The 19,123-nt window shown below is 32.1% G+C and overlaps 1 protein-coding gene and 2 long non-coding RNA genes across 3 annotated transcripts; 2 read left to right on the top strand and 1 right to left on the bottom strand.

Moving 5' to 3' along the window:
• Positions 1-1,372: 1,372 nt before the first annotated feature.
• Positions 1,373-1,734, top strand: LOC125370395. Its single transcript, XR_007216311.1, has 2 exons — positions 1,373-1,512; positions 1,558-1,734. It is a non-coding gene; the product is annotated as an uncharacterized LOC125370395 (long non-coding RNA).
• Positions 1,735-2,023: 289 nt separating this feature from the next.
• LOC8285659 (KIN17-like protein) lies at positions 2,024-3,870 on the bottom strand. The gene has a single exon (XM_002524947.4). It carries the CDS (start codon positions 3,654-3,656, stop codon positions 2,460-2,462), a length of 1,197 nt encoding a protein of 398 aa, XP_002524993.1. The 5' UTR covers positions 3,657-3,870; the 3' UTR covers positions 2,024-2,459.
• Positions 3,871-15,699: 11,829 nt separating this feature from the next.
• LOC125370373 lies at positions 15,700-16,604 on the top strand. The gene is made up of 2 exons (XR_007216274.1): positions 15,700-15,910; positions 16,096-16,604. It is a non-coding gene; the product is annotated as an uncharacterized LOC125370373 (long non-coding RNA).
• Positions 16,605-19,123: the final 2,519 nt, after the last annotated feature.

The raw sequence follows: 19,123 nt of genomic DNA, 5'->3' as shown, positions 1-19,123 counted from the left end.
TGATAAAACCAAAATCCTCATAATATTTTGATACACGAGTCAGCACAAGCATACAAAAGAAGTGGATCCGTTATGGAAAATGCTCGTAAGAGAGACGAAAATGATGTTCATGGTACATTTGTTACAGATAAGAACCCCTCATTAGGTGCTAACCTCAGGTTGCAACTCTACAGAGCAAACTGATAATAATTTTCCAAGGGGATCAAAATCCTAGTGAAACACTGCAAGTGGTGATCAAAATTTTGTAAAGGGAGAGAATGTTGGACAACCAAACTGTTGTGAGCCAAATACAAAATGCCACCTTGAGCCAGAATCAGATCATTACTTTATTAGCAATATGGCATTTTAAAATTAGTTATTTCTAAACGCAAAGCATGACTATTGAATCAAATAATATCAATCATACTAATACATTTATTCTGTCATTAGAATGTTGCTGCAAATTTTGAAATTTGAACTTTTTTTCAAGGAATTGTGCAGAGTTCTTAACTGAAAATGGTCGTAGGGTAGTTAAAAATCTGTGGTTATTTATATTTCACTATTTCACAGATTTCACACATGCCATATGGATAATACTTTATTCTCAGAGTAATCCTGAAGAGTCCTACCTCCTACTGTACCACATTGCTAGATGGACCATTTTACATTTTCATTCTCATTTCACGAAAGGGAGCAATCCTTGTCCCAGGTCACTATTACACTGACACCACCACCACCATATACTAACAGAACGGAAAGTGAAGCTGAATTGTGCAAAACTTCATGTGATTTCACTATATTAAATTGTTATTATTCATGGGGAACTTTCAATATTTCCTTCAGGTTATAGGAGAACTAAACTTCTGAAGCCAAGCCATCATGCCTGTGAAAATAGCTGCCCAACCACCTCAAACCACCTAGTAGTAGTACACACTAACCACCACCAGAAACTTGCAAAGTCTAATTATGCAAAATTTCATGTGATTCAGCTATGCCCAGTTGTTACTGAAAGAGAGAAAATAATAATGACAGCAATGTTTTTTTTATCTTGGTTTTCGATTATAGGAGAATTAAGCAAATCATCAATCTTCAGTTTCCAATTCAGATCTTTGTTTTTCTGCTTTAAGATTTTAATAAAATAACCCAAAAACTGGAAAAGGTGTAGTGATGGAACAAGGCATACCTTCTTCCAAACAGAGAACAAAATTTCTAGCTTTGACAAATCCTTTCTTGATACACTGAGCTTTTGAGCTTCTTCATCCTTCATGACATGGAAGGAATTTCAAATGATGCCTAGACTGGCGGAATGAATCATAATGCAAGATGATCACTCCTGTCCGCCTCAGATCCTTATGCCTGCACTCCTGCAACTTAAGATATGATGTAATGCTGTATCAGCACATAAAGAACAAGCCTCAGTTCCAGCTGGCAAGGGTGCAGGCATGGCACAAGCCCCTTACTAGGGCCAGGTTAAACCAAAGCATGCATCAGGATGGTTCTGATTAAATGGTTGGATCATTTTCCTGTGAGTAGGTAGTGGAGTTTTTGAAAAATATACTTCATCACTTGAAGTCAAAGAACCAGTAAGCCTAAGAAAAAAATTCCAGTTCCCAGTCTGTTGACAGAATTCAAGAGATGATCCAATCCCTTACAAATGTCGTTCTTATTGAAAACACCTTATCTGCTCCCTCACTCACCACACAGCCCCCTGTAAAATAAATTAAGCATAGAAACTGCAGCCAACTATTTTATGAGTTTCTTCTTGGCATGCATGACAGAGTCTTACATAACAAGAGCCACTCATATTGAATACCAACATGATATATATAGAGATTCAATAAGTAAAATTGGGAACTGAACCTACCAAGAACAAAATAAGAAATTAAAGCGAATAATTTAAGAAATTAAAATCTTCTTCAAATGGACACTTCATCAATAAACTTCCAAAACATTGCTTAGTCCCTTAAACTGCAAGTCTCTGCTCAATTCTTTCATTATTTATTGAGATTAATATGTTGGAAATCAATATTCAAAAACAGACCGATTAAAAAGCAAAGCCACAACTGTTCATGAAATCCAAAAGGCAAAGCAACAACTGTTCATGAAATCCAAAAAGCAAAGCAACAACTGTTCGTGAAATCCTAGGATACAAATATTTCCAGTCCTACTTCATTCACAGTCAGATTTAAATTGATTAAGTTGCATTGAAGAACAAGAAAATCTTAATGGCACAACATAAATTAACAAGCAGAAATGCTTACATCTAAAGAACAAAGACCTCTAAGAAGTTGGAATTCCTAAGATGAGTTTTTCAAATTTTTTTTTTTTGGGTTCTATAAACAGTTTCTAAATAATCCATCAAGATCAAAAGATACAATATTATAAAAGATGCACCAAGATGACTGTAGAAAGGATTAAAAGTCATGAGAATATCTGCAAAACTATAAGAAGTTTCATGGTACTAAATTATAATGTATCCATTAACTGGCAAGTTTGCATATGTCCTCATACTCAACAGCCTTCAGCACTCTTCCATCATAAATTCCCTTCTCTATTTGTACCATTGCGCAAAACTTCTCAGTATCCACCTTCAACAACCTTGCATTTGACCCTCTATATGCTCCATTAACTATTCTTACAAGACCACCAATTTGCGGAATCACAGTCTCAAGTTCTTCCTGATCAACTCTCAAAACATGCTTAGTCTCAAGCATCTCAACTTCTCCAACATACTTATCAATAACTTTCCTCACAACCCCTTTCTGCTTATAGTAACCTTTAGAGGCCAATGCCTTACTCATCACCTTCACGATAACTCCTTCACACACCCAATAATCCTTCCGATTGCTCCTCTCTTTCGCTTTCTCTTCCTCCTTCATCAATTCCTCCAACGCTGATTTCCCACTTTTACCCACATGACCATTCTCTTTATTTTTCTCAAACTTTTTCTCCCTCTCCTCAATTTCTTCAAAAACTAACCTACTTTTTGAACTTTCTCCCTTGTCCTTCCCAACATTACTTTTCGAACCAAGAGCGAACCCAATCTTAACCCCATCCTCCAACTTCAATTCCTTAGCTGGTGGCTCTGATACTTCATTACTTTCTCCTCCATTTTTAACTGTAGTCAAGAATTGCTCGGCCTTCTCAATCTGCTTTTGAATTTCTCTCTCTTGCTTCTCCTCCTCAACTAAATCCGCTCGAAGTCTCTTATTCTTCATCTTCTCCTTAAAAAGGGTCTCGGAATCTCTATCAATATAAGTAATAAACCATCCCTTTGGCGTTTCCTCAACCTTGCACTTCCCCGTCCGACCCAAGTACTTAACAAACTCGGTCAAGGTAAGCCACTGGGTTGAATTCATATGCACATGATGCCTATCATGGATATACTCATTATAGACAACTGTAGCAGCCACCCGTGAAAACCGGTGACTCCGCCGCATGAGGTCAAGGAAGGAGTTCTCAAACTCCTCAGAGTATCCATCGACAATTCTATGTGGGTTCTCGCCGAAGATTTGCATCTGGCGTTGGTGACTCTCGCTCATACAATGGCACTTGAAGCCATTCTCATCGCGACATTGTTTCTGGCACATTTGGCAATACCAGCGAAGCTTCTGGAGACCTTTGGCTTTGATTCTGTTGGCGATAGCTTTTGGAGTGAGGAAATCATTTTTACCCATTTGGGATTAGAGATAACCGAAGCTGAAATAGAGAGATGCGTAGGGCTATGGAGTCTAACGAGACTTTGATCTCGAAGAATAAATTATCTGGCTGAAAGGAGAAAGAAGAAAATGGGAGTCCCCGCAGTAATAGAATCCGAAACTCATTAGAGAGCAAACTAGGGTTACGATAAAGCCATTTTCAGATTCTCAAAAAATAAAGAAGGGTCTTCGTCAAAAATAAATAAAGGAAAATACTATATACTTTTACTTTTTTATAATTATTTAGAATTTATATTTTTTATTATTCTATTTTATAATTTTACATTAAAATCTACTTCCATCAAGATTTTTATTGAATAATTATGAAAATATTTTATGGTTAGATTTTTCATTTAATAAATTGTAATTTTTTTATAAAAAGGTACTATGTGATTTTTTTATATACATTTAGTATCTTAAAAATTTAATTTTTTAAATTCTTATAATATAATATTAGTAATATTTATTTTTAATAATAAAATAATTTTATAAATAAATTATTATAAAACAAAATATTATAATACTTCTAAAAATATTCTAAATTTTATTTTTTATAAATTATTTTGTTTTATTTCTAATAAAACTATATATATATATATATATATATATATATATATATTTTATTTAATATAAATTCAATGTAGTTAGTGATGTAGTCTAAAGAATAAGACTTAAAAAAGAAAAAGTCTAAAAGTGAAAAATTTGTAAATTCTTGCAGTATTAATAAACTTAGATAAAAATTAATATAAGCAACTGAAATATAGAAATACATGGTATTTGTAACTACCAAATCTATACATGTGTCTTAGTAACTAAAGCAATAAGAAAGAAAACACTACACATTCCTAACATCAAACTGAGAGTAGCTAAATTCTCTACTCCAAGTTTGTGCATTAGTAGAGAAAACTCCAGCAAAAATAGCCTTCGTAATAATGTCTGTAAGCCGGTTGTAGAAGGAACATGCATGACATTAACAACTTTCTAAGCAACCTTTTCTCGAATAAAATACAAGCCCAATTTTATATGCTTAAATCGAGCATGTAGAATAGGTTTTGCAGACAACATAACTGTACTAAGATTACCACATCAAACTAATGGAGGTTTCAAAGAAGGTAACCTCAATTCTCTCAACAAGGATTAGATTTAAGTAAGCTCTACAACTAGATTAGCAAGGCTTTGATACTCAACCTCTATACTAGACCTAGAAATAGTAGCTTGCTTTCGAGTAATCTAAGGCACCAAATTGTCACCATAGAATATATAATGCCCTGATGTTGACCGTCTATCATCAGGATCAAATACCTAATTAGCATAAGTATAACTAACTAGATCCAAAGAAGAAGACCTCCTCAAGTGCAAACCATAATGCATTGCACCTTGAAAATACCTAAGTTTACGTTTAACGGCTTTCCAATGTTCTTCTTAAGGATTCTGTATAAACTGGCAGAATTTTTTACACTAAAAGAGATTTCAGGCCTTGTAATTGTGATATATTGAAGTGCACCAACCATGCTTCTTTAAAGATGAACATCATCCATAGGTTCTATCCTAGGAGAGCTATGCTTAAGACCACTCACCATAGGAGTTTGAATTGCTTTTAAATGTAACATTTTTGTCTTCTGTAGCATATCAGAAATATATTTTGTCTGAGATAAATGCATACCTTTAACAGTGTGATGAACTTGAATCCCTAGTAAATAACTAAGCTCTCCTAAATCCTTAAGAGCAAAAGCTTGATTCAACTGAGTTACAAGAGTATTAAGGGCTTAAGTATCACTGCCAATGATAAGAATGTCATTAATATACACCAAGACATAAGTCACATGAGTACCAATAAATCTTATAAATAAAGACTGATCAAACTTGGTAGATACAAAATCAAAATGAAGTAATGCAATGTGAAGCTTGTCAAACTAAGCCCCAAGGGCTTGTTTTAACCCATACAAAGCCTTATTTAACCTACAAACATGATGAGGCTTTATGGAACCAATAAAGCCCTGAGGCTACTGCATATAAACTACCTCTTGCAAATCTCCATTTAGGAACACATTATGCACATCGAGTTGTTTAATAACCCAATTAAACTTCAACATAATAATAACAACAATCCAAATAGTTGTAGGCTTAACTATTGGGCTATAGGTTTCAGTAAAATCAAAATATGGTTGTTGAAGAAAACCTTTAGTAACAAGCCTTGTACTTGGACACACTACCATTTGGATTTTCTTTAACTTTAGAGATCCATTTACATCCTATGGCTTCCTATATGAGAAAGGTGGAATAAAATACCATATGTGATTAAGCATTAAAGCATTGTATCAAGCTAATATAGCCTTTTCCACTCAGGTTGAACTAGAGCTAACTCAGCAAAACTAGGCTCTTTTACTATTGCAATAAAAAGAATTTTGGTTTAGGGGCCTTGGCATAAGTGCTCATATGATGAGTGTTAGCAAGGGTTGTAACAACAGGAGAACATATTGGTATAACTATAAAATATGAAGCGGAATTATGACCACTAGAACCTGAAATAGAAAAACCAAAAGCAACATCTTGTGCAGATGTATGAACATCAAGAACAGGAGTATGATTAGTAACAGGTAATGAATTAGGAAAATCACTTTCACCAATTAAATTGTCTAGAAGAGAGGAATAAAGAAAAAGAATAAGGAGCAAAAGCAGGAGCTAATGGGGGAGAAGCACTAACTGAAGAAGAAGAAGAAGAAAAAGGTGATGACAAGGAAGGATTAGAAGATTGAGAAGAAGGCCCAAAAGAAAAATGTAACTCATCAAACAAAATATCTCGAAAGATAAATATTCTGCTAGAAGAATCAAGACATTTGTAGCCTTTATGGTTTAGGCTATAATTAAGAAAAGTACAAAGAGAGCTTCTAAACTGAAGCTTATATCTGTTGTAGGGCCTGAGACTTAGATGACAGACACATCCAAAAACTTTAAAAAATTTATGGTTAGGCTTCATTTTAAAAAGAACTTTAGAAGGATATTTATCTTGGAGAGATGCATTAGTTAGTCTGTTAAACAAAAAAATAATGGTACAAAAGGCTTCATCCTAATATTTCAAAGGAAATTTAGAAAGAGCAAGAATAGCAAAACCATATTCAACTGTTGTTCAATGCTTTCTCTCAACTAAACCATTCTAATGTTGAGAATAAGGACAATAAATATGATGCTCAGTGCCATGATGAGTAAGAAAAGGGGTAAAAGCTTTGTACTCACCAAGACCATCAGTTTGAATGGCTTTAAGTTTGTTATTGAGTTGCAATTCAATATGAGCTTTCAAATTAAGAAAGATTTGGTAAGCATCATATATTTTTTAGAGCAAGTAAATCCATATGAATTTAGAATAAGCATCAACGAAAGAAATATAGTAATCACTACTAGACTGAATTGGAGAATGGTCTAACAAATCAAAATGAACAAACTATAGAGATTGAGTATAAGCAATATCTGATAAGGTACAAGGCAGTCCATGACTCTTACTCAAACAACATGATGAACATAGTGAAGAGCTTGTTTTATTCACATTAGAACCTACAAATTATGCCAAAACATATTTAACAGTATGAAAGGATGGACAACCAAGTTTGTTATGCCATAACTCGGCAACATAATTTCTAGTATCATTTATAGTATAAGAAAATACAAAACAAGCTTATTACAATTAAGGGTATAAAGCCAATCTGCCCCTTGAAATTATAGTAAATAGGCCAATTATATAGATTTTGATTTCTTAGCCAATTTATCCATCAACTTGTCAAAAATGGCCAAAATATACCTCATAAAATGGAAAGTGGGTTACACATATTATGTTTGGAAAGTAAAAATGTATGAAAATAATAAAATAAAATTAAAATCTCTATTTATTTTTATTTCCATTTCTTTTCCTTTTTTTTTCTCTTTATTCCTTTAAACCCTTTTTTTTTCTTTTATTCCTTCAACAATAAAATAGTAGAAGGGATTAGAGATCTCTTCTCCTCTTTCTTCAATCTCTTCATCCACAAGTTTAACTATTCCTTCAATTTTGACAACTCCTCATCCACCCTACCTAGTGTTGTTGTTGGTTCATTCTTCATGACGATCTGCATCCACAAAGTATCACCATTTATTGTGTATTTTATTTTTATTTCTTTCATTTGGTTCTATGAACCAGATCTTGTAGGATGCTCGTATATCAATTGTAGCATATGAATTGAGCTTCTCATATTGGTTGGGTTTGAAGGGATTAGGATTAGGTATTTGGTAAGGATAATTTCGCCAGTGTAAATTTTATTTCTAAACTATTTCAGTTTGCTAATTTGTGGTTAGATGTTATGGATTTTTTTAATCATTTTTCCTAATCTGTAAATTTTACATCAAAGTTGAAGAAAATACTAAATTTAGGGAAAAACTGAATTATTGGGTATTTTATATGTGAAATCATGAGTTTGACACTCTCTTTCTCTTTTTGTTTATACTATTATTACTTTTTATTTATAAAATCAGTGTATATAGATGTGAAAATCTATTATTATTTGATTATAAGAGTATGAATCTTCTCCCTTTATTATTGTCATTATTTTCATTTCTCTCTCTTTTTTAAGATCAACTAAGTTATCTATCTCTAGATTTTTGAATTTTTTTTATCTCTATATTTATCTATATATTATTATAAAAATAAAAATAAGAAAAGAAAGAGGTATCAAAGAGTCAATAGAACCATCATTTTTCTTTGGAATATATTCTTTATATTTTATATATTTTTTAATGAGTAAATAAGAATTTGTATCACACACACTAGTTTAGGAGTGATTAATGAGTGTATCACACACACTAGTTTAGGAGTGATTAATGAGTATGTTGATCATTTTTGCAAAGTTAATGGGTAAACTGGCCAGAAAATTAAAATATGGGTGAATTGTTCATTCTCTTGAAGTTTATGGGGTAAACTGACCTTTTAGCCTTGGAATTAAGCACAATACTTGAAGTATTAGAGGAACTACACTGAGGGACATTCTTAGAGCTATTGAGAGAAGAAACAACTGACTGAAAAAGCATTTGAGAGGAGTTAAGGCATACAAGCAATCTTTAACTTTTCATTGCATCAACACATTTCTAGAAATATGATCCTTAACAAAACAAGAATCAGAATGGAATTCAAAGAAAACATTATTGTCTTCGACAAATTTAGAAACACTGATAAGATTTTTGGTAATGGCAGGAACATGAAGTAAATAATTAAAAGCAAGAAGTTCATAACAAAAAGGAGAACAAAAAGTAGACAATCCAACATGATCAATGGACAAACCTGAGTCATTGCTAATGCAAACCTTCTCTTGACTAGGATAGGAATACTATGCATCAAATTAGCTACCTCTGGAGTTACATGATTCGAAGCCCTAGAGTCAGGCTACCGGCTACTATCAAACACCTCAAAAGGATTATGAGCATTATAAACATAAGAGGCATTAGTAAAGTATGCAGCAGGAGTAGGATAGAAAAACTATTCTAAGATGGATTGAATGCAGGAGTATTTTGAAACTGAGATGGTCCAATAAAACTCATATTAAAACGTTAGTAGCACTTATCAACCAAATGACCTAACTTCCCACACAACTGACACTGAGGTCTACTAGATTTTCTAGAATATGACCAACTTCCTCTACAACAAGATGTAGAAGAACCTCGATTATTATAGCCACCATGACTGCCATTGTAATTTCCACATCTTCGAAATGAAAATGAATTTCGACCACCAGAATATCCTTTATTATCATTAAATTGCGAGTTCTAATTAGAACTAGAATTGCTAAACAGTGTAAAAAATGTAGAAGGAGAAGAAGAATCAAGAGATTTATTATGCTTTTCAATTTTACATTATTGCACCATCAAAAGAGATTTCACCTCATCAACAATAAATTCTTTATATCTAGTCATTAAAGAAATAGAAATTACATCATACTCAGAGGGAGGATTATCCAAAATAGTATTAGTATGCTCTTTCTCAAACAAAACATGGCCAACAGAAGCAAGATCATCAACTAAACTCTTGATCTTAGACAAATATTCATCAACAAATAATGAACCTTTAGAAAGATTCTATAAATCAACTTTGAATTGATTAACCTTTGCATGTGTTTGAGTGGTAAACTGTTGTTGGAGTTTAATCCAGATCTGGTAAGATGTCTTACACCCAACCATTCGAGGTAAAACATACTCAGACATTGAAAAAGAAGCCAAGACTTTAGAAGTTGATCTTCTTGTTCCCACTTAGCAACCACAATAAAGATTCTTCCAAGATTAGCATCACTTGTAGATAAAAACTTCTCAAGAACATTAAAAGAAAACACAAATTGATGCAAACCATAACTTTTAATCGCAAAAATAACTTGTTGTTTCCATATCAAAAAATTCTTACTATCAAGTTTAATTGATAAAAAATGAGAGGAACTTATTGGAACAATTTATTGAAAAAAAAGCTACTCTCCATTAAAAAAAGAAGAGTGAAGCTTTGATACCATAATGTGATATAGAGAATAAGGCTTAGAAAAGGAAAACCCTAAAAGTGGAGAATTTGTGAATCTATTGTAGTATTAATCAATCTAGTCAAAATTAATACAAGCAACTAAAATATATAAATATAAGAGGTTTATAACCACCAAACTTATAAGAGTTATACGTGTGTCTAGTAACTAAAGCAATAAGAAAACATTACACACTCCTAACAGTTAGTTATATGTTAAATCACTTAATAAGTGATTTTGTTATTAAAAATGAGTATTATACTAATATTAAATCATAAAAATCTACAGACATTAATTTATGAAGTAGTAAAAATGTAAGAGAACTAAATCCTGGGACTACTCATTCTTTTGTATCTCCTAGTTTTGCAATGAGATTAGGTATTCAAACAGTTAGGCTACAAGTTCCCATGTCTGTGAATATGCTGTTAAGTGATGCCTTAGAGACCGATATCATTTTCCAATTGTGTCTAGTGTTAATTGAAGGTCGAGATCTGTCTGAAAATTTAATTTTTTTAGACGTTATAGACTTTAATGTAATTTTAGAAATGGATTGGTTGGTTTATGCATTATGCCACGTTTGATTGCCAGAAAAAGTAGGTGAGTTTTAAGATTCTAGGAGACTCAGAGTTTCACTTTAAGGGTGAATAAATTCTTGCACTATCAAATCTCGTGTCAGCCATTAAGCAGATACTTCACTGTTGGTATTAGGGATATCTAGCTCATCAGGACACTTCAGTAGAAAAAGGCAAAGTTGAGGATATCCCTGTTGTTTGTGAGTTCTCAATGTATTTCCAAAATAGTTGCTAGGGTTATCGCCTGACAAAGAGATAGAGATCTACATCAATGTGGTACTAGGTATAACCACCATACAGAATGCCACCAATGAAGTTAAAGAAGCAAAAGAAGTAATTGTAGGATCTTATGGATAAGGGTTTTATCAGACCTAGTACATCTCCGTGGGGCGCCCGGGTAATGTTTATGAAGTAGGATGGTTCTTTGCATCTCTGTATTAATTATCGATAGTTGAATAAGGTGACAATTCGTAGTAAATATCTGCTTCCTCGTATTAATGACCGATTCGATCAGTTTCAAGGTGCTGAATGTTTTTCTAAGATTGATTTGCAATTGGGGTATCACTAGTTGAGAATTCATGCATAAGATATAACTAAGATGGCGTTCAAGACATTATGACTTCTTGATAATGTCATTTAGACTCACTAATGCTCCTATCAGCCATTACTATTAAGTGGATACTTCGTCATTTGTTCAAGCCATTCCTGGATCACTTTGTCATCATATTTATTGATGATATCTTATGGGATATGTTGTGTCTAAATAGGGTATTCAAATGGACCCCAAGAAAGTGGAGACAGTGACTGATTGGTAAAGGCTGACTACAGTGATAGAGGTTTGCAACTTTTTAGGTTTGACCAGTTACTAACTCTGATTTGTTCAGGATTTCTCAAGGATAACGACACCTTTTAACTAGGTTGACTCAGAAGGATGTTAGGTTCTCGTCGATTGATGCTTGTGAAAAGGAGCTTTTAGAGGTTGAAAGATTGTTCGATATTAGCTCTAGTGTTAACCTTACCATCTAGGACTGAAGCTTTCACTGTGCATTGTAATGCTTTTAGAGTGGGATTGGGTTTTATTTTGATGCAGCATGGTAAGGTAGTGGCTTATGCATCCAAGCAATTGAAGAGGCATGAACAGAATTATCCCACTCATGACTTGGAGATAGCAACAATAATTTTTACTCTTAAGATTTGGAGGCACTATCTTTACAAGGAGACATGCAAAATATATATGAATATAAGAAATTGAAGTATATATTCCAGTAAAAGAAGTTGAATCTGAGGCAGAGAAGGTGGGAGCTTCTGAAGGATTATAATTGTACTATTCTTTACCATCCAGGTAAAGCAAATGTAGTAGCAAATGCCTTAAGTAGAAAGTTAGCAGGTAGCATTGCTCATATCAGCATAGAGAAAATACCTCTAAATAAGAAGTTGCATGAGTTGTACAATTAAGGATTACAGTTGGAAGTATTCAAATTAGGAATTGGCGCATTTTAGGGTTCGATTTGTACTTGTTGACAAGATCAAGTCAGCTCAGAGTTAGGACCCTCAACTACGAAAAATCTAGAAAGAAGTGCATTAAGGTCAAGCCAATGATTTTGTTATAGATGATGATGGTACTCCCAAAATGGGCATTCAGTTGTATGTTCTCAATATGGATAATCTCATGAAGGAGATTTTAAAAGAGGCTCACTACACAGCTTATATTGTCCATCTAGGTTCTACTAAGATGTAACACAATTTGAAAGGAATTTATTGGTGGAACGAGATGAAGAAAGATGTGGTAGAGTTTGTTTCTAAATGTTTGGCGTGCCAACAAGTTGAGCTTGAGCACCAGAAATCATCAGGGTTCACTTCCTATTCCGAAGTAAAAATTGGAAAGAATTATATATTTTGTCTCGGGTTTGCTTAGGACTTCAATGGCGTATGACTCTATTTGGGTGATTATGGACCGGTTGACTAAGTCAGCGCACTTCCTACCCATGAAGACTACTTGTGCAATGGCTAAGTATGTGAGGGCGTACTTGGTAAGTCTTCATGGACTTCCTATTTCTATAGTGTATGACAAAGGACCATGATTCACTTCAAGATTTTAGAGGAAGCTACAAGAAGAGCTTAGTACCAATTGAACTTCAACACAACTTTCCATCCCTAGGCTGATGGTGAGTCAGAAAGGAAAAATTTAGCCTTTGGAAGATATGCTCTAATGTGTGCTATGGATTTTGGTGGTTAGTAGGATTAGTCACTACTATTGATTGAGTTTGCTTATAAAAATAGTGTCAGCACCTCTTTTTCGGGTTTAGATATCGAGGGAAAAATGGAAAACCCTGTGATAAGAGTTACTATCTTCTCGGGTCTCGAGAGATGAAGGACAGACAAATTTGAGGCTAGGCTCGATGTTAATCTAGCTATAATTACCTTTTCTAAATCAGTTTGGACCTAATTATCAAGAAAAATAAAGTTTGAAGGTCAAAATGGCGGTTTTCACAAATTCAAGGACCTAATTGAACTATTTTTAACTCCCTCTACATGGAGCCAATCGGCTCTACGTAGAGTCAATTGGGTTTTCTTGCACCCCGATGTCATTTCTTTCGATGATTTTGCATCCAAATACAGATTCTAGGAGATTTTCTTGAGATAATCATCATTTGTATCAATAATTATTTAAATTTTAAAAATAAAATTGGATATTTATCGATATATTTCTAAAATCTATCGCTTCATTTAAGATTTCTCTTAAAACCCTAGCTCTATAAATAGAAAGAGGTAATTAGAATTTTAGGAGAGAATCAAAAGCTGAAAATCGACAATAAGTGAGATTGATACTTGAGAGACATTGAGAAAGAAAATATAGAGAGAAAATCTAAAGAGAAAAGAAAGAAAAGCATTGTCGTTCTTAGTTGACAATAGAAGATTCAAACTATTAAGAAAGAATGATTTTAGGAAACAAGCCATTGAAGAAAGAATCATTTTTGAAAACTATTTCTAAATCAACAGAAGATTTCTCTATATAAGATCTAGCATTGAATTCCTACCCACTCTTCGACTCAATTGCATTCTTATTACCTAAGACTCATAGATCCATCATTCACGGTGACTACTTAAAGGTTCCTTCAATCATACATTCATCATCATCATAAAATCAGTTCTTTCATTTCTTTTTATTTTCTTTTAGTTATTTATTTCTAGAAACATGATTAGGTTTTCTTTTATGATCAGTATGATAGATTAGGGTTTTTGTGAATTTGTATATTAATTGGATTTTGAATTTGATAATAAAAATTTTAGAATCCTGAAATCTGATATTTTGCCAATTAGGGCTTTAGATATAATTAGAAATATGTTATAGGATTAGTGTTTAGATTTATTTCTTCATTATGATTAGGTAATTAAACATGTTAAATATGATTGGTCGATTGATTTGCCATATGCTAGTTTATTGGACTTAGGATTTTTTATCAGTTTAGATTTTAATCGTTCAATTGACTTCTGTTGCTTTCATTTTAATGTTTTTCATCCCATTTTCTTTTATTCTAATCGATTTTAATGTCTATGCATATGAAATTCGGCTCTAAGGATGCAAAAACATACTGACAAATAACGAAAATTAGCCTGGAAACCCCCCTGAATTTTATGTTTAGTTTCATTTTATTCATAAAATTTTAATTTATTTTGTTTCAGTTATCCAATTTTTTTTTTAAATTAGTCACTTTGCAAATAAAAAATTGACACATAGCAAGAATAACCAATAAAAAAAATATAATTAAGTAAGAAAAATATGACATGTCAATTTTTATTGGCAATGTGACTAAATTTTAATCAAAACTAAAGTTGAATAATTAAAATGAAATAAATTAAATTTTATGACCAAAACAAAAGTAAGTACAAAGTTTACTAACCAGTTATATTATCATCCCAAGTGTTTATATGTTATCAATTTGATAAGAGTCAGTATTTAATAAGTAATTCATAAAATGCAAGGTGTTGTTTGACTATTTTATACAAATATAGGCATTTGATGATATATTGAACCAAAAATAAAATGAAAACAATTAAAAGTTCAGAGCCAATCTCCACTCTAATATTTTAAGAGCTTATTTACTAGTTAAATTATGTTCTTTAAATTCGTTTTCAGATCTAGTATACACTTTTTAATTTTAATAATATAATTTGTTATTAATTTCAATTTAAACAGTAATAATATATGAAAAGAGTTGAATTAGTAATAGAGTTGTTGACTCTATCACATAACTAAAAGTTATATAAATATATAGATGATTTCACAATAGATATTTACTACTTTTCTAATATTTTATTCATCTTTATTAGGATTCAGAAGAAAATCTAATAATTTGATCCCATATCATCTTTTGTTCTTTTTTTTTTCTCTTTTATTATTTGTTGCAACAGTTGAAAGTATTTCAAATATTAGATTTTTAGAATTTCAATATAAAAAATTAAAAAGAATTCTGAAATGTCTAAAAGTAAGTTAGCAATTCTAATACCAATTATTATTAAATTTTGGTTAATAATTTCATTAAAAGTAAATTTAAAATTAATATAAAAATACTTTACCAATATTAAAAAAATATAAATTATATACTAAATTTAAAAAGAAGGACAAAGCATAAAATTTATTCAGCAATAACCGCCTATTTCAGGATTGATTATTTTTCCTTTCTCTCTCTATAGAGAGGTACTACTCTCTAATGGATTACAATAGACTCGTTGTCCTACACTTGTTAAATGTACGGAGATTATTGGTTAACTTATGCCAAGTTTAGATCGTACGTTGTGTACAATTTGCAAAGTATAGTATCAAATCCCGGCTGCTCAAAGTCTTTTTTCCTCACATCCTCAATGGATTTGTATACCCAACACAAGTAGCACGTTTACAGTGTGTGAATCATATGCATAAACTTGTCAGTATCTGGGTTCAAGGTTTACAATCTTGTCACAATTATGATGGGAACTCAAGTTTCTTCATCCAACCAAAAGCAAATGAAACAGTTACCCAGCAATCATTGAGAGTTTGTAGAAGTGACCTGTCTCCCTCTACTGCCAGCTTGTAATCACATTAGTACGGCAATTTCTTTGGGTTCAGCTGGCTCACGTGCGTCACCACCCTTTGAGAACACATGTATTAACATCTCTCTCTACTGTTCTTATTATCTATCACTAGCAATCATCATCTTCTTCCCTAAGCAATCCTTCTTCTGTTTCTATACATACATACATGTATATGATGGGTTGTGCAATGAAAAACATCCCTTTAACCCATTATAATTCTTACCTTATATGATATGAATTTCATAATATTGACAGATGGGAAGACTATTTCTACATTGTACCAACCAGAATAGCAGTACATCTCGTCCAAGCAATCATTTCTCTATTGCTTCTCACACAGCAAAAAGGGATACTTTTTCTTTTTTGGTGGGGGTGCACCATGCACATCACTCTCATCTCTTTTACGTGCACTTCCCCTAACAGCTCCACTTTTGGATGTGCTTGTGATGACTCGTGTGCCATGATAGAACGGTTAAAGTTACACGTCTGATCAAAGATTTTCTACAGGAAAAAGGCAGACATGAAGGCTTTGCAGATGGGTGTTTGATGTTTTTCAATGAACCCATTTAGGCTATGACCACCCCTTGTTTTTCTCCCACTTTAGAAACCTATGCAGGGTGTATATATATATACACACACATATATATATATATATATATATATACACACACACACACACACACACACTTTTTACATATCCTGAACTAGAGCCTAAAACACTGTCTGTCCTCTCTGAATACTTCTGTTTCAGCTGATAAAATAGGTATATTCTTTTGCTAGTCATTTTCCCTTCAGGAAATACTATTGTATTACTTTTCTGCTACTGAAATAGTCCTTATCTCAACGTACAGAAAATGTTCTGTGAACTTGTTACAGTCACCAGCTACTGTATCATAAGAATTGTATTAATCTGTATTCATGAAAATCGTGCACATGTTCTGTTATCTGCTCATACCGCCATAGCCAGATAATAGAATCGATTATTGTTATTATTATTCAATGTGCATGTGGAGTTACTTACTCGAGCTACACGCATACAGGAACATGCTCAAATCATCTTGTCTATCTCTAAATGCGTTAAAATATAGTTGTTACCATGCATGAAATAAATTCCTAAATCTGCTGAGCCTTGTGTTTAGCTTGCTGTCATTTTGAGATTTTAACCTGTGTCTTGCTCTACTTCCAGGGAAAAAATAAAATAATCATTCAACATGGAGAAGGTGAATTCAAAGCTATACTTGCAGAACTGTTATATGATTCAACAAAATGAGATGCTCAGGAAGAAAGCTCAACAACTAAACAGAGAGAATCAGGCACTGCTATCTGAGCTGAAGCAGAAGCTGTCCAAGTCAAAATCCACCCCAAATGATAACCCTGACCTTAATCTCAGTTCTACTTCTACCACAAATCCTAAATAAGAATTTGAACACTTTGTGGATGCACTTGATGAATTCATCTTCCTAAAGTGCAAATCATGGAGATACAGATTTTTCTTTACCTATAGTTACCTGTTAAAGCTCTTACTTATATGTGTTTCTTTTTTTTTCTTGGAGGCCAGATTATGCTTAACAATAATAAAAATGTTGATGAGGCAATAATATGTTCCACTCTTAAAGCTTTCTCAGAAAAAGAAAACCATGTAATCTTATAAATAGATAGAAGTAATCCCGTAGTAGGCATCCCAATAGGAATTACTGGTAAAAACCACAAATACATGCACTTATTAGCACTGCAGATCGCCACACTGAACTTCTTTGAAGTGTACGGTGAAATAAGCAGAATAAAGCTGTGAGAAGAAATGATAAATCGTGCTCTTTTTATAAAAAGATAATGATAAAGGCATAATGAAATCAAATAAACTTGGTGTGTCTCTCTATCTCAAGTGGAATAATTTCCCTTCTTTCCGTTTTCTCTCTTTCCAATACTTGTTTTAAGACCTAAGCAGAAGAAGTTAAATAAAATTAATTTATCTTCACTGCCTCTCATTTCTTCCCACTTCACTCACTCAAAACAATCAAATAATTAGGTTCTTCTATCTCATCTGTTGTCATAAATAATTAAGATTTTTATTTACAGAAATCTCTCTTTGCATCACTAACTGCAATTTATATCTCATTATAGGATTGGCCTCCTTGAGTTGAGGTTACACAGCTAACAAGACAATGAATCAGTGTGGTACCTAGGCTTCGTAGATCCCTTCTTTGGATGAGAAGCAGGGAAGGCAATCATGGACTCAACCCGATTCCACAATTCAAGAATCCATTTATAAGAAGCCAAATCTCATTAAGCATGCAAAACTAAAAGAGGAAGATTAATTTCCTTGGATTGCTTGTCAATGAATTGCCCATCTGACGTCTTGGTGTGTCTTTTTGAGAAGTTCTCAAGGATTTGTTTCCTGTGCCAATTCATTAGCTTAAAAAGGCATCTATACATTTAGGGAATTGGTTCACATATATACGGGTTTGTTGAACTTAGAAAGTTAAGAATAAGTCGGGGGATACTATTATAAATGTATTTGGTAACATATAATGTATCGAATTTGGATTTGAATGTTCGGATATCTATTATATGAATCTAGAGGATTTGAATTCGATATCTGTTTAAATAATATATATATATATATATATATATATATATATATATATATATATATATATATATATATATATATATAATAAAATTTTATTTAAAACTATATAATTTAAATTTTATATTTTTATTAATTTTTGTTAATATATTCTAAAATTTAATTATTGTAAACGGATTCGATAAATAAGTACTTATATAATTATTTGAATGTTAATGAATAGTTAATGGTAAAACATCTACTACTTATTTAAATATTCATAAGATTTAGTTAACAACTAAATATATTAAAAGGATTTTTATTGAATTTGGATAATAAGTAAGAAATGAAATTTGTAAAATGGATTTGGAACGATTTAGAATTTATATATTTTAATCGAGTTCAGATATCTTTAAATGAAGAATATCTTATGTTGTTAGGGATATTTGTGAATTAAATTGATCAATTTAGAAACTATATGCTAACCTAAATTATATTAATTGAATTGCACTTATTAAAATTCAATCAAATTAAAATAAAAATAAAAACTAATAAATTCAACTTTATCAGTTTTTATTGGATTAGATTTTAAAAATATAATTTAAAAATAAAAATAAAATTTGTTTAAAAATTAAAAGTTCTTAACAAGAAAAATAATAAATGAAATTACATTTAATTATATAGTTAAATTATATGAGTAGCTAAAATTAAATAAGT

The sequence above is a fragment of the Ricinus communis genome, chromosome 6 (assembly GCF_019578655.1).
Source record: "Ricinus communis isolate WT05 ecotype wild-type chromosome 6, ASM1957865v1, whole genome shotgun sequence".
NCBI lineage: Eukaryota > Viridiplantae > Streptophyta > Magnoliopsida > Malpighiales > Euphorbiaceae > Ricinus > Ricinus communis.
This window is presented reverse-complemented; position numbering and strand designations above follow the sequence as displayed.